General features: G+C 38.6%; 1 protein-coding gene and 1 pseudogene across 1 annotated transcript; both read right to left on the reverse strand.

The window, feature by feature from the left end:
* Positions 1 to 3,548: 3,548 nt before the first annotated feature.
* On the reverse strand, positions 3,549 to 4,481 carry LOC146654414 (odorant receptor 131-2-like). The gene has a single exon (XM_085429326.1). The coding sequence runs from the start codon at positions 4,479 to 4,481 to the stop codon at positions 3,549 to 3,551; it is 933 nt and encodes a 310-aa protein (XP_085285452.1).
* A 4,527-nt stretch (positions 4,482 to 9,008) lies between these two features.
* On the reverse strand, positions 9,009 to 9,941 carry LOC146654415 (odorant receptor 131-2 pseudogene; annotated as a pseudogene).
* Positions 9,942 to 14,092: the final 4,151 nt, after the last annotated feature.

Consider the following 14,092-nt stretch of genomic DNA (forward strand, 5'->3'; position numbering starts at 1 on the left):
CCCCACATCACCCAAATCAAACAAAATTGATGTCAAAACCTTCAACCACTACTGCCTCCTCTGCCCATGCCAGTCACCAGGAGCCACCCACCCACACCCTATACTACAGCCTCTCCATCACATCTGACCAGGTGCGGAGTCAGTTGAGGGAGATGTAATCTAGGAAGGCCAGGGGTCTGGATGAATTCAGCTCCAGACCTCTGAGGGACTGTGCAGATCAACTTTGTGAGGTTATTACATACATCTTTAACCTGAGTCTCAGTCTGGAGAGAGTCCCCATTCTGTGGAAGACCTCCTGCGTGGTGCCAGTGCCAAAGACAATGCACCCCAAGGAGCTGAACCGCTTCAGACCTTTTGCACTGACTTCACACCTAATGAAGGCCATTGAGAGGATCATACTTCACCACCTTCGCCCACTAGTTGGAAGAGACCTAGACCCACTGTAGTTTGCCTACCAGCCGAACATCGGAGTGCATGATGCTGTCATCTACCTGCTGCTTCTCTCATCTGGAGAGTCCCAGGTGTACTGTGAGAATGATGGGGGTTTTTTTATTTCTCCGGTGCCTTCAACACCATCCAACCCTCAGTTCTAAGGGGGAAGCTGCAGGGAGCGGGAATGGACCATCAGCTGCCCTCATGGATAATAATAATAATAATAATAATAATAATAATAATAATAATAATAATAACAACAATAATAATGGAATGCATTTATATAGCGCTTTTCTAGGCACCCAAAGTGCTTTACAATTCCATTATTCATTCATTTTCACATTCACACACTGGTGGAGGCAAGCTACAGTTGTAGCCACAGCTGCCCTGGGGCAGACTGACAGATGCGAGGCTGCTATATCGCGCCACTGGCCCCTCTGGCTAGCACCAGTAGGAGGTAGGGTAAAGTGTCTTGCCCAAGGACACAACGACCAGGGCAGAGAGAGCAGGAGGATCTAACCAGCAACCTTCCGGTTACAGATGAGCTTCCCAATCCCCTGAGCCACGGTCGCCCCCGATTGTTGATTACTTACCAGTTGACCCCAGTATGTGAGGCTGAGGGACTGTGTGTCTGAGGTGGTAGTCTGTAGCATGGAGGTCTCACAAGGAACAGTACTTGCACCTTTCCTCTTCACCCTTTTATCCTTATAACATGGACACTTGCCATCTCCAGAAGTTCTCAGACAACACCGCCATTGTGAGTCAGGTGTCAGTGGGAAACGAAGTGGAATACAGGGGGGTCATGAATTACTTTTTTAGCTAGTGCGAACAGAACCATCTTCGCATCAATGCCAGCAAGACGGAGCTGGTGATTGATTTCAGCAAGAAGCCACCCCCTATTACACCAGTGAACATCCAGGGTTTGGACACTGAAACAGTAGGGGAGTACAAATACCTGGGTGTTCACCTTGGTAACAAACTGGACTGGTCCACAAACAAAAATGCACTCTATCTACAAAAAGGATCTAAGTCAGGGGTCGGCAACCTTTAGTCCTTATAGTGCGGCTCCGCGTGGTTTGGGAAAATTAATTAGAAGTATTTAGTGTATTTTATTTATGTTAGTTATTTTTTTTTTACTTTTAGTTCTAAATTGTAAGATTATTGTGATATTGAAATATAAAAATTTAATTCTATTTTATTATTTTTTCATCGCTCACAATAAGCGTCACATTCGCGGAAGCCGGTATACTCGCTGAAACTCCATACATTTATCAAGACTTTCAACCCCAGGTAGGCCAATTATGGATCTTCGGATCCACATTATGCCAGCAGCTGTTCTCCACCGTGAACTATGTTAAAAACAAACACCGCTCACGCATCACAGATGACAGCTTACAGTCCTGGGTAAAGATGAAAGTGACTTCGTACAGCCCTGATTTCCAGACGCTGTGCGTTTAATATGGGATATGCGCAGAGGTTCAAGAGCAGAAGTCCCATTGTAAACATACCACGGCAGACCCGACGATGTTTGCATGAACATGCTTTTCAGCATCTCTTTATTGACCGGTTTTCACACACGGTTGCTGACTCATACAGCCGGCTGAAGCTTTTCAGCTCACAGCCTGGCATACACCAACAACAGCATAGATAGCAAAGACGTTAAGGTGGCGAGGCGTGATTGCGGGTGCCGCTAAAGTGCATCCACCTCCCCTGCAGTGGCACTGCAGACAACGCCCCTCCACACACCTTAACCTGGCAAAATACATATTTCGGCAGAATTTTGCAAATATCTATTTTTGATTTTTTTTTTAGCAGCATAGTGCTTTTTTTCCAATTATTTTTTAAAAGCCAGGTCAAGGCTCCAAAAGCCCAATGGCGATATAAGGGTGGCGGCTCACAACAGTTTTTGTTTGCTACATGGATCATTTTAGTTCAGCTGGGTGTCTTTCCTTTTGTTATATTTCTTTACGAGTTCAAAATGTGTTAATTACATAAATAAAATGTAACTTTCTCTGTAGCACTTCATGGATTTCATAAGCAACACATCTTAGTTGTTCACGCAAAGCATAAAGGTAAAAAACTAATATATACAGTGTTATCTTCATTTTAGATGTCAAAAAGTATTTGCGGCTCCCAGTGTTTTGTTTTGCATGGAAACCAGGTCCAAATGGCTCTTTGGGTTTTAAAGGTTGCTGACCCCTGGTCTAAGTCATCTCCACCTGCGATGGCGGCTGAGATCTTTTGGGGTGAACAGGACTCTGCTAAGGAAGTTTTATGACACTGTGGTGGCATCTGCTATTTTTTATGCTGTGGTCTGCTGGAGTGGTGGAATGGCAGAGAGGGACAGGGGGAAACTTAACAAACTGGTCAAGAGGGCCAGCTCTGTCCTGGACTGTCCGCTGAAGTCCATCGAGCAGGTTGGGGAGGAGAGGATGTTGTCTAAGCTAAGATCCATCATGGACAATACCTCCCATCCCCTGCATGAACCTGTATGAGCACTGAGCAGCTCGTTCAGCAGTAGACTTTTACACCCACAGTGTAGGAAGGAGTGCTACTGCAGGTCATTCTTACCAGCAGCTGTCAGACTCTATAACACAGTTGAACTTTTTTTTTTTTTTATCTCTGTACAATTTGTATACATATTTCTGTGCATTGTTACGTGCATATATGAACTTCAGTTGCTTATGTATATAGGACCGCATTGTGTCTTCCTTCTACATTTTATATTCCCTTTAGATCTGTGTAACACCCAAATTTCTCATTCGTGAGATAATAAAGGTTGATTCTATTATATTCTAAATATTTTTTTATTGTTTAAAGAAGCTACAATCACAAGTACAACATGTTTTGTTTACAAACAAATGTTATTATCTGAGCTGCATTTTCAATTCAGTCCAGTTGTATTTATATAGTGCAAAATCACCACAAAAGACTACAATAACACAAAGCAAGCTGCCTGTTATCGAAATTTTTTTAAATAAGAACAATAGAAAGGTGAAAAGGGTCATATTATGCATCAGTTTAATATGAGACCAGCAGAGTGAACAGAATGTCTGTTTTTATCAGTAAAACTCTGACCATCCCTGGAAATATGTGGATCATTAGAACATAATAAATCAAAAAGCTGTTGAATGTTTCTTATATAAGCCACAGAGAGCGTAGTATTTCAGTGCATTAACAAACATCTCATCCCTGAGGCCATAAATTAGAGGACTCAAACATCTTGGAGCAAGAATAAAGGTTATGTAATTAAAGTACCTCACATTGATAAATAACATAAAATCAATCTGCAGGACAGCAGCCTCTATAAATGGACACCAGAGTTGAATAAGACACAGCAGCAGCTGGAAACCATGAAGAACCACTGTACTCAGCCCCTTCCATGTCGACTTCTTATTCTCTCCTGATGCAGCTTTGGCCACTTTCATTATTTGCACATATGAGAAAACAATAGTGATGGACATAATCAGGAAAAACAGCTGACTTATAGCTGACCTAAGATGTCCCTGCCATCTGTGAAAAATGAACATTTCAACAGCACAAATTCTGCTCTGGGTATAGAAGCTGGTGATTGCTGAAGCAAAGAAAATAGAAAGAATAGCAATGCAGGGAACAGAGCTCAGACCATGAATGATCAGGATGAAGTGCAGAGCTCTCTGTGTTCGGCACAGTTCTGCATGACGGAGGGGAACGCAAATGGCCACGTAACGCTCCAGGGTCATTGCTGTCAGAGTAACTGGTGTGACAAATGTGTACACAGACAAAACAATATATATAATAACACACAACCACACTTGTATGGTGAAACTAAAATAACTCAAAATGAGCAAGACATTAGTTATTAGCAAAAAAAGTGAATCAGACAACAGTGCAATGGCAAATAAGATGTAACGCATAGTTGTGTAAAAAATATCCTTCATAAAAAATGTTGTGATTAGCAAAAGGTTGATGCAAAGAAACATCGAGATAAGTAACTGGACTATGATGACCCGATTATTGATGTTGTTTATTGCCAGCTGACCACCAATTACTGAGTTATTTAATGCCATATATTTATTAGTTTTAGGCAAATAGTTTTAAATCTTCATATATGGGGAGATCTTAAGAACTTATCTACATATATGAATGCATGTCTGGTTTCTAAATTCTAAAATAAAATCTCACACAAAGTATCTTATCCAAAGTTAAAATAAATTCAAATTTAACAGCCTCACAGTAAAAATAAGTGGAATATATATTGAGTTAAACATTAACAGTGCATGTTGATATGACATGACATATATCTATAATACCTAAAGATAACAAGTCACAAGACATCAGAGAGTCATTTTACCAATGCATCCCTGCGGTAAATAGAACATGTCTGAGGTGTGTGCTGTCATAATCTGATTTTTATAGCTGAAACTATAACACAAGAGGGAATGTCACGACAGGAAGATGTCACCAAAGGAAATGCATTTGGGAAACATTTTGTACAATAGATCGATTCAAGTATACACAACTACTGCATGTAATTGGTCTCTAGATTTGTCCATCAACTCTTACCTGTCTCTATAGAAACAATTTATTGTTTGAAATCACAATACCCCACAGTTATCATAGTCTAAACTAATAAAAGAAAGCAGCACTGCCACTATAAATATATAAAGCATTTCTTGTGCCTGTCCCAAATGTCCCAGATAACGGCAATCAGTTCTTTGAAAGAAAAAAAAAATGCTGAAAAAATGCTGCTGGCTGTTCAGTACTTGACTGGAGCTGTGTGGAGCTACACAGACCTTTTTTTTTTTCAATGAAATACAGTCACAAGATTCAGATTTCGCATGATTCCCGACTTATAAGATCAGAAGTACTGCTAGTTTGGTCGTAAGTAACAGTTCTCTGGGCTTTCTGAAGGACTTTCATTTTTTTCTTTGGATACTCAATTCCTTTTCACTCATTTTTATTCCAACACTTGTACCTGACCTACTTAACACTGACCTGTGAATCATTCAGTAATTAAAAAAAAAAAAAAGCAAACACGTAAGTTTCTTTTGCCCAATCTTCAATCAAAGACAGTATCTCATTTAAGAATCTTTGTTGAGGTTCAGTAAAGTATGCTTATAGCACTTTCATCTTACCTCCACTTGGCACTGTGGATATCTGTCTTTGCTTACTACCCTCACACTTTTATGATGCTTTTTGCAGAGACATCATAAATCTTTGTTAACAATATAACATTCACTTCAACAAGAAAAAAAATGGAAGACTAAATATGTGAATTTTAGCATACAGAAAATTAATCTTGTTTTCAAACAGGATATAATGTCTGACCTGCATTTTGTAAAAACCTCAAAAAAGAAAGTCAAACAAAGGCAGCAAACGGAGTGAGTAAACAATATGGTTGCAGATAATATGGGTTCAAACTGGCCTACTTACTGAAAATTAAAAACAGCAGTTAGGTCACTCTGTATGGTGTCCACTGAAATAACTGGTGCTCCTAACTAAATTTATCATCTTGTTGTTTATTCAAATCATGTGCACAAAAACTGAGTCCTTTTTTCATAACATATCAATAACGCTTTACTTGCACAGCATGTACTGAGAAAAAATAGATTGCCTTTACACTAGCTGTGATGGAAATTCTTGAACAGTTTGTAAGGTTATGAAGTCATTGTTTCCAAATGCTTTTACCTTAGTTGTGATAGAAATGTTTGATGAAAATTGCACAAGTGCTAACTCCCGTGCACTTTGTTTATAGGCCACGCAGAGGAGTAGAAGATGCCACAGTAAATTCGGCTTACTTGTTAAACAAGTTTCGGTCATGAATTTTCATTTTATTAAAATAGCTGAGCTGATATGCTACAAATGGTTCACCACAAGGCAAAATGAGGAATATAGTGGAACAAATCAGAATACAAGTCCATTTGGTGCCAAAGTATCAGTGCTTTGTTGCCTGTTCGCCAGAAAATGTACAGCCAATTTCATGGCATTTGACTGATGTCACACAAAGTTCGATAAAACATTTCAAACAGAAATGAACATTGCACTATTAATCATTCTGACACAAATTCTATATGAGCAGCAGGAATTATTTTTTCGGACATTTTTTCATTGTAACAACTAAATGGGTTTTTTGTTTGTTTGTTTACAGAAGTTAGAAACCCAAGTACAATATGTTTTATTTGCACACAAATGTTGCTCAATCAAATGAAGAAAAAGGTCAGTTATTATGCACCAGTTTAATATAAGGCCAGAAAAGTGAACTGAATGTCCAGTTTTATCAGTACAACTCCGACCATCCCTATAAATGTCTTAATATGTCTATTAGAATATATTAACCAGAATGAACAAGCTGTTGAATGTTTCTTATAAGCCACAGAGAGCATAGTATTTCAGTGCATTAACAAACATCTCATCCCTGAGGCCGTAAATTAGACGACTCGCACATCTTGGAGCAAGAGTAAAAGTTATGTAATTAAAGTACTTCACATTGGCAAATAACATAAAATCAATCTGGAGGATGGCTGCCTCTATAAATGGATACCATAGCTGGATAAGACACAACAGCAGCTGGAAACCATGAAGAACCACTGTACTGAGCCCTTTCCATGTTGACCTCTTCACGGATTCAACCAACTAGATGGGCTAAAGGAACAAGTGCATTTTTTTTCAAGGTTTGAGCTAATACCTGAAAAGTGTGGTCACCCTCAGATTTAACATAATTTAACAGTTAACAGATCCTGAGCTGATGACTGCACAGGCCTGCTGCGGATCTGAGCAGGTCTGCTATGTACACAAGAGCCTGCCCATGTAAAGCTTCATATGTCATTAATAAAATATTAAAATATTTTTCTGACTTTGATGGAACCCTAGTGATAGGAAGTAAGAATAATGCCTGGCTGCTTCCCTTTGGACCAGTTGTAGATAGGCTAAAGAGGACAGAGAAAGGCATGTGAAAAATGAGATACAATAATCAACACTGAAGAAATGAATTGATTCATTTTTAATAAACAGGACTGGTGGAACTGGGTGAAAGCTAAATGCTGGTTGTTAGTTGAACCTGCCACAGTAATGACTGACCTCCTGACAGAAGCTGACAGTGTCAATCACCAGACGTTCAGCTTTGCCAGGATTGAGATTGAGAGAATATGAAGACATCCAATATAAGTAACATTTCAATATTGCCTGTTAGTCAGAAATGTAAAGTCACTTTAAGTGAATTAGACTGAGGCTACACGGAGTTAAATAAAGCAATGGACAGTGGACATGTATGGCAATAATTTATTTTCAGTACATTTTTTACCGTAACAATTAAATGTCTTTTGTTCGAAGCAGTTACAATTATGAGTACAATAAGTTTTACAATAAGTAAATAATTAAAATTTATTTTTTTACAACAACTTAACTGCTCCTAATCCACACTGTTGCCAAACTAAAATCAATTTAAGCATAAAAGGGTCAGATACTATACATCAGTTTAAGTATAAGACCAGCAGAGTGAATGGAATAGCCAGCTTTATCAGTACCACTTTCAAACACTGGAAATCTATGAGTAGCAGATTATTACATGAAGGAACCTTTTAAAAAACAAAAAACAAGCGCGTCCATGCTCACAGGTGTACACACAGGTGATCACACCCACAAACTACACCCTTTATGGCTCCTACCTCAAAGCACACTGTGTTCTGTTGATCTTATGTGCTGCACAAATTCAAATTCAAATTTTTATTTGTCACGTACACAGTCATACACAGTACGATATGTAGTGAAATGCTTGGACAACTGCTCGTGACCTAAAGAGAACAAAAAAGGAAAAGGCTATGAATAAGATAGGAAATAAATATGAAAAATTAAAAAGGGTAAATTTAACTAGGAAGGAATAAAATATAAATTAAGGTTAAAAATGAAATAACTGTACAACACAAATTAGAATGAAGGGTAAATTTAACTGGGAAGAATAAGATAAAGATAAATATATAAATTAAAGTTGAAAATAAAATAACTGTACAACAAAATACACAATACACAATATAGAACTATATAAGAATGTATGAAGAAATCTAAATATAAATAAATATATACACAATAACAGCAGCTGTACAAGTATTATTTGGTTTAACATTTAGTATTTACTGTCATATTCCCATATATCATTGTGATGTTGTTTATTCTATTACTCTTGTTCTCTTCTGCTTGCTTTCTTTTTTCTTTCTCAGCAGGTGATCCAGGTGATTGATATATGCATTTTTTTTTTCTCTGCTCATTCTGTTGGTTTTTGTCTTTTGCCCTTCTCCCCCGTCCCTCTTCTCAGCTGTTTCTCTTTCCCTCTTTCTTTCTCCCCTTCTTTCCCCCAGTCAAGTCTGTCCCGTATTCAGTAAGTGAAAATAAAATAAACAATAAAAGGTGAATCAAATGGACCATTACGGCAAGGCTGGGATGGTCAATTTGGTAAAGTAAATCCGTTGGGCATCTTTCTTTGCCTTTAGACAACAATTCTGATGGCAAAAGAGCCAAACGGGACAGGCAAACAAAAAAAAAAAAAAAAAAAAAAGGAAATCTATGAGTATTTCTATTGGAATACATTAGAACATAATAAATCAAAAAGCTGTTGAATGTTTCTTATATAAGCCACAGAGAGCGTAGTATTTCAGTGCATTAACAAACATCTCATCCCTGAGGCCATAAATTAGAGGACTCAAACATCTTGGAGCAAGAATAAAGGTTATGTAATTAAAGTACCTCACATTGATAAATAACATAAAATTAATCTGCAGGACAGCAGCCTCTATAAATGGACACCAGAGCTGAAAAAGACACAGCAGCAGCTGGAAACCATGAAGAACCACTGTACTCAGCCCCTTCCATGTCGACTTCTTATTCTCTCCTGATGCAGCTTTGGCCACTTTCATTATTTGCACATATGAGAAAACAATAGTGATGGACATAATCAAGAAATAAAGCTGACTTATAGCTGACCTAAGATGATCCTGCCATCTGTGAAAAATGAACATTTCAACAGCACAAATTCTGCTCTGGGTATAGAAGCTGGTGATTGCTGAAGCAAAGAAAATAGAAAGAATAACAATGCAGGGAACAGAGCTCAGACCATGAATGATCAGGATGAAGTGCAGAGCTCTCTGTGTTCGGCACAGTTCTGCATGACGGAGGGGAACGCAAATGGCCACGTAACGCTCCAGGGTCATTGCTGTCAGAGTAACTGGTGTGACAAATGTGTACACAGACAAAACAATATATATAATAACACACAACCACACTTGTATGGTGAAACTAAAATAATTCAAAATGAGCAAGACATTGGTCATTAACAAAAAAAGCGAATCAGACGACAGTGCAATGGCAAATAAGATGTAACGCATAGTTGTGTAAAAAATATCCTTCATAAAAAATGTTGTGATTAGCAAAAAGTTGATGCAAAGAAACACAGAGATTAATACCTGGACTATGATGACCCGATTATTGATGTTGTTTATTGCCAACTGACCACCAATTACTGAGTTATTTGTTGCCATGTATTTCTAACTTTTAGGCAAATATTCTTTTGTTTTATATCTTCAAAATGTGGAGAGGCCCAAAATTCTAAGAACTTATCTACATATATTATTATATATCTGGTTAAAGATTCTAAAAACAAATTCCCCACACACACTATCTAAACCAAAGTTTAAATGATGTCAACCTAAACAGCCTCACAGCTACAAGTGTATCTATTGAGTTAAGTATTCACGGTGCTTGTTGATAATATAATGACATATATCTATAATACCCAAAGATAACAACAAGTCACAAGACATCAGAGAGTCATTTTACCAAACCATCCCTGCGGTAAGTAAAACACATCTGAGGTGTGTGCTGTCACAAGCTGATTTTTATAGCTGAAACTGTAACACAAGAGGGAATGTCACGAAAGGAAGATGTCACCAAAGGAAAAGCATTTGGGAAACATTTTGTACAACAGATCGATTCAAGTACTAAAATATAAAACTACTGCACATATCAGGTGTCCAGGTTTGACCATCAACTCTTATCTGTCAACACAAATTATTATTATTGTTTGGCAACACAACACCTCACACATAAAATTGAAGAGAACAATGCTACCTGAATGTGCAAAGCATTTCTTTTGTGTGTCCTGTGTGAATCCATTCTTCGAATAGAATTAGTCAAAAATTATTTACTTCTTAAATTGTTCAGCACCTGACTGCAGCGGCTTTTAATTAAATTTAGTCCAAATAATTTCCTCAATGAATAGTTAATTCTCTGATTTACTTAGTTTTTTTTAATTGGTTTGGTACTATTTTCACAACTAAAGTGTGCATTTTCAAATCTCTCAGTACAAAACTCACATTTGATCACATTTGTAACACCACTAGTCATTCTTTCAAATCTGATGTCATGAGTTCATTGTATTTGCACATATTTTCATTCCACTTAATCATTGTTGCAGAACATATGATCATTGTGATATATTCTGAGAACATTTGCTTTACTCACCCAAACAAAACAGTAAGATCTTTTTTCAACGTAGTACTTTTACCAATCATTTCATTCAGGAGCAAATAATACAAGGTAAGCGTTTCAAATTGTCCTCGGTGATGAATGAGTGTAACTGAACTGTAAAACTTTACACAGCAAATATTACACTTATGTTCAGGCATAACCAAAATATATATATATATATATATATACACACATATACACATATACACATATACACATATACACACGAAAAAGGGAGAAAAAACAACAAGTCATTTACATAAGCACAATATATTTTTTATTTTATCTTTATCACTTTTATACAATTAATCAAGCCGGTCATTAACATTGGGCCATAAGTTTTCATCAACATCCCAGTGGATGTCTTCGTTGTTCAGGCACCGTGGGAAAAATCTCCTGGCAAGACGAATCCAGGCTTGACATTGCTCAGCAGTTATATCACCACAAGCTCCACACATGGCTTGAAGAAGGGAGACATGCTCATGGGGATGGCGATCATACACCTTCCACCTCCATGTAGAGAAGAATTTCTCAATTGGGTTGAGGAAAGGGGAATATGGTGTGTTTGAAACCATTCCTGAACCAGCTGTGCATGGTGGAAGCTGACATTGTCCCACACAACAACATAGACGATGTCTTCTCCCTGACAGGCCTGCTCCAGTTCATTTAAAAAAAACTATCAGGTGTTTAGTGTTGTATGACCCTAGAACTGGTCTACAGCCTACCACACCATCTTCAGATATAGCTGCACACATGAGATGTTCCCCCCACGTTGTCCAGGGACGTGGATGGTAGCCCAATAAGGTTACGTCCTCTGTGTCTAGTTTTTGCTAGATTGAAAGCGGCCTCATCAACAAAAATATACTTGTGATGATTCACAGCAGCGTCCAGCTCCATCACCCTCTGTTACAGTAATTGCATGCCAGTTTAGTGTTGTACCTGAATATATTCTGAACGCAGTTGTTTCACCTGGACATTGTTCCTCTCAAAAGGAACTTACAAATGACCAGACAACAATCAGTCAAGTTGAAAATCCATGGACATAATGAATGATTCATTGATTAAACATTAAGATCGGTTGAATTAAATGACAGAAAAATGTATTAAACTGAATAATAAGAGATGCAAATCAAAAATTTTATAGTGACAACATTATGAAAGGCAGTAACTGTGAACGAAACATTTATTTAGATGAAACACTTATTTTGTGTAGTAAAAATGATATTTTGTCATTATGTGTATTGTACTAACACAATTGAAAATATGCTGAAATGTTTGAAAAAGGTGCACTTTTGATGATCTGTTGTGATATAAGTACTAAGAGTTTTGAAAATGTACCAATTGCTTGTGAAAACTGCGCCAAACCAATAAAAAAAAACTGTAACACTAACCTATCAGTCACAAAAGTAACTAATGGAGCGTAAGATTGATAACATTGTGGAGAAGCTCACGGCTCTCCAACAGGAGATCAAGAGACCAGTGTCAGACTGCTAGAACAGCTTTGAAATTCATATGAGTTGTTTGCACTAAAGTAAAAACCACCATCATTTCATGCGGCTACCACTTTGGCGTCAGCTGTGGTCTCAAGGCTGGAGCTGAACAAAAACATCCTGATAACAGACTGTGCATAGACTGTTCTTCCTATCCTACACAAGGCCACCGGGATTGGCTGGAAGACTGTTTACTTAGTCTGGCAGGGCGAAGGACACACATACACACACATATACATACATATGCAGCTATCCTTCCCTGGATCCAACGCCTCCTGCCATGTTTACCTCCCCGCCAATGGAGACAGCGGCTCAGCTGGAAGCGCAAAATTGCAGCGTCTGCGAGCACTGTGTGCATTGGCGTCATAGAGGTCCCTTTGCTACGGTTCGGAGCCGCGGACCTGTTTTATATATGCGTGGAATAGTTTTCTATACGAGATCGCTGCGAAAAGTGCAGCCTTACCTAATCTCCACCCTACTGTTACTCAATTTATATTAAGATTTAAAAATCTAGTTGGTATTGGTATGGCGAGTAGCCTTCAGTAATAGTAATAAATCACACAGCAACAGTACATTCATGTAGTTGTAAAAAGCATGATAATATATTAAGTGATCCAAAGTATTCAGAATACGTTACTCTCATTAGGTAACGTAATGGAATAGATTACAAAATACATTATGGGGCATGTATTCTGTAATCTGTAGTGGAATACATTTTGCAGTGGTTAGCACTATTGCCTCACAGCAAGAAGGTACTGTGTATTTCTATGTGGATTTTGTGTGTTCTCCCAGTGTTTGTGTGGGTTCATACTCTGGGTACCACAGTCCAAAGTCTGGCAACTTGTCCAAGGTGTACCCAGCCTCTGTTCCCCACTGGGTCCTTATCAGGGTTGCAGAGGGCTGATAAGGATAAGTGGAATGGATAAACTGAATTACAATCAGTCAATTTCAGTTAGTGGCACAGTCTGAGGAATGAATAAATGGTAAAGTGCAAGCTGCATCCAGGACAGAGACAGTTGCATTATGATGCTAGAACCCAAAGTGACTTTAGTTTTGTGAATGTCGACCCCAGCCCAGCAGTCAGACCCTGAACTTCAACATACAGGGAGTGCAGAATTATTAGGCAAATGAGTATTCTGTCCACATCATCCTCTTCATGCATGTTGTCCTACTCCAAGCTGTATAGGCTTGAAAGCCTACTACCAATTAAGCATATTAGGTGATGTGCAGCTCTGTAATGAGAAGGGGTGTGGTCTAATGACATCAACACCCTATAGCAGGTGTGCATAATTATTAGGCAACTTCCTTTCCTTTGGCAAAATGGGTCAAAAGAAGGACTTGACAGGCTCAGAAAAGTCAAAAATAGTGAGATATCTTGCAGAGGGATGCAGCGGTCTCAAGGGCAGTGGGGAGCTTGGGGAGAGCAACAAAGTGGGCAGCTTTAGAAAAACGGTCGACCATGGTGAGGATGACTGTGTTACCTGATGATGGCGGAAGACCAGTGACAAAGTCAACTGCAATGTGGGACCAGGGGCGGCTTGGCGTAGGTAAGGGATGAAGTAGGCCGGCAGCGGGCTGGTTGACAGGTTTATTCTGGGCACAGGTTGGACAGGCGGCGATGAATTCTTGGACGTCCTTGGCCAGTGTAGGCCACCAGGCGAACCGCTTGATGA

The sequence above is a fragment of the Rhamphochromis longiceps genome, linkage group LG14, assembly GCF_057381845.1.
Source record: "Rhamphochromis longiceps isolate RC_006_pf linkage group LG14, R_longiceps_female_GT1.1, whole genome shotgun sequence".
NCBI lineage: Eukaryota > Metazoa > Chordata > Actinopteri > Cichliformes > Cichlidae > Rhamphochromis > Rhamphochromis longiceps.

Bases quoted from the DNA above. Each gene is read 5' to 3' on its own strand.
- LOC146654414 (XM_085429326.1), bottom strand. From the start codon at position 4,481: ATGGCATTAAATAACTCAGTAATTGGTGGTCAGCTGGCAATAAACAAC.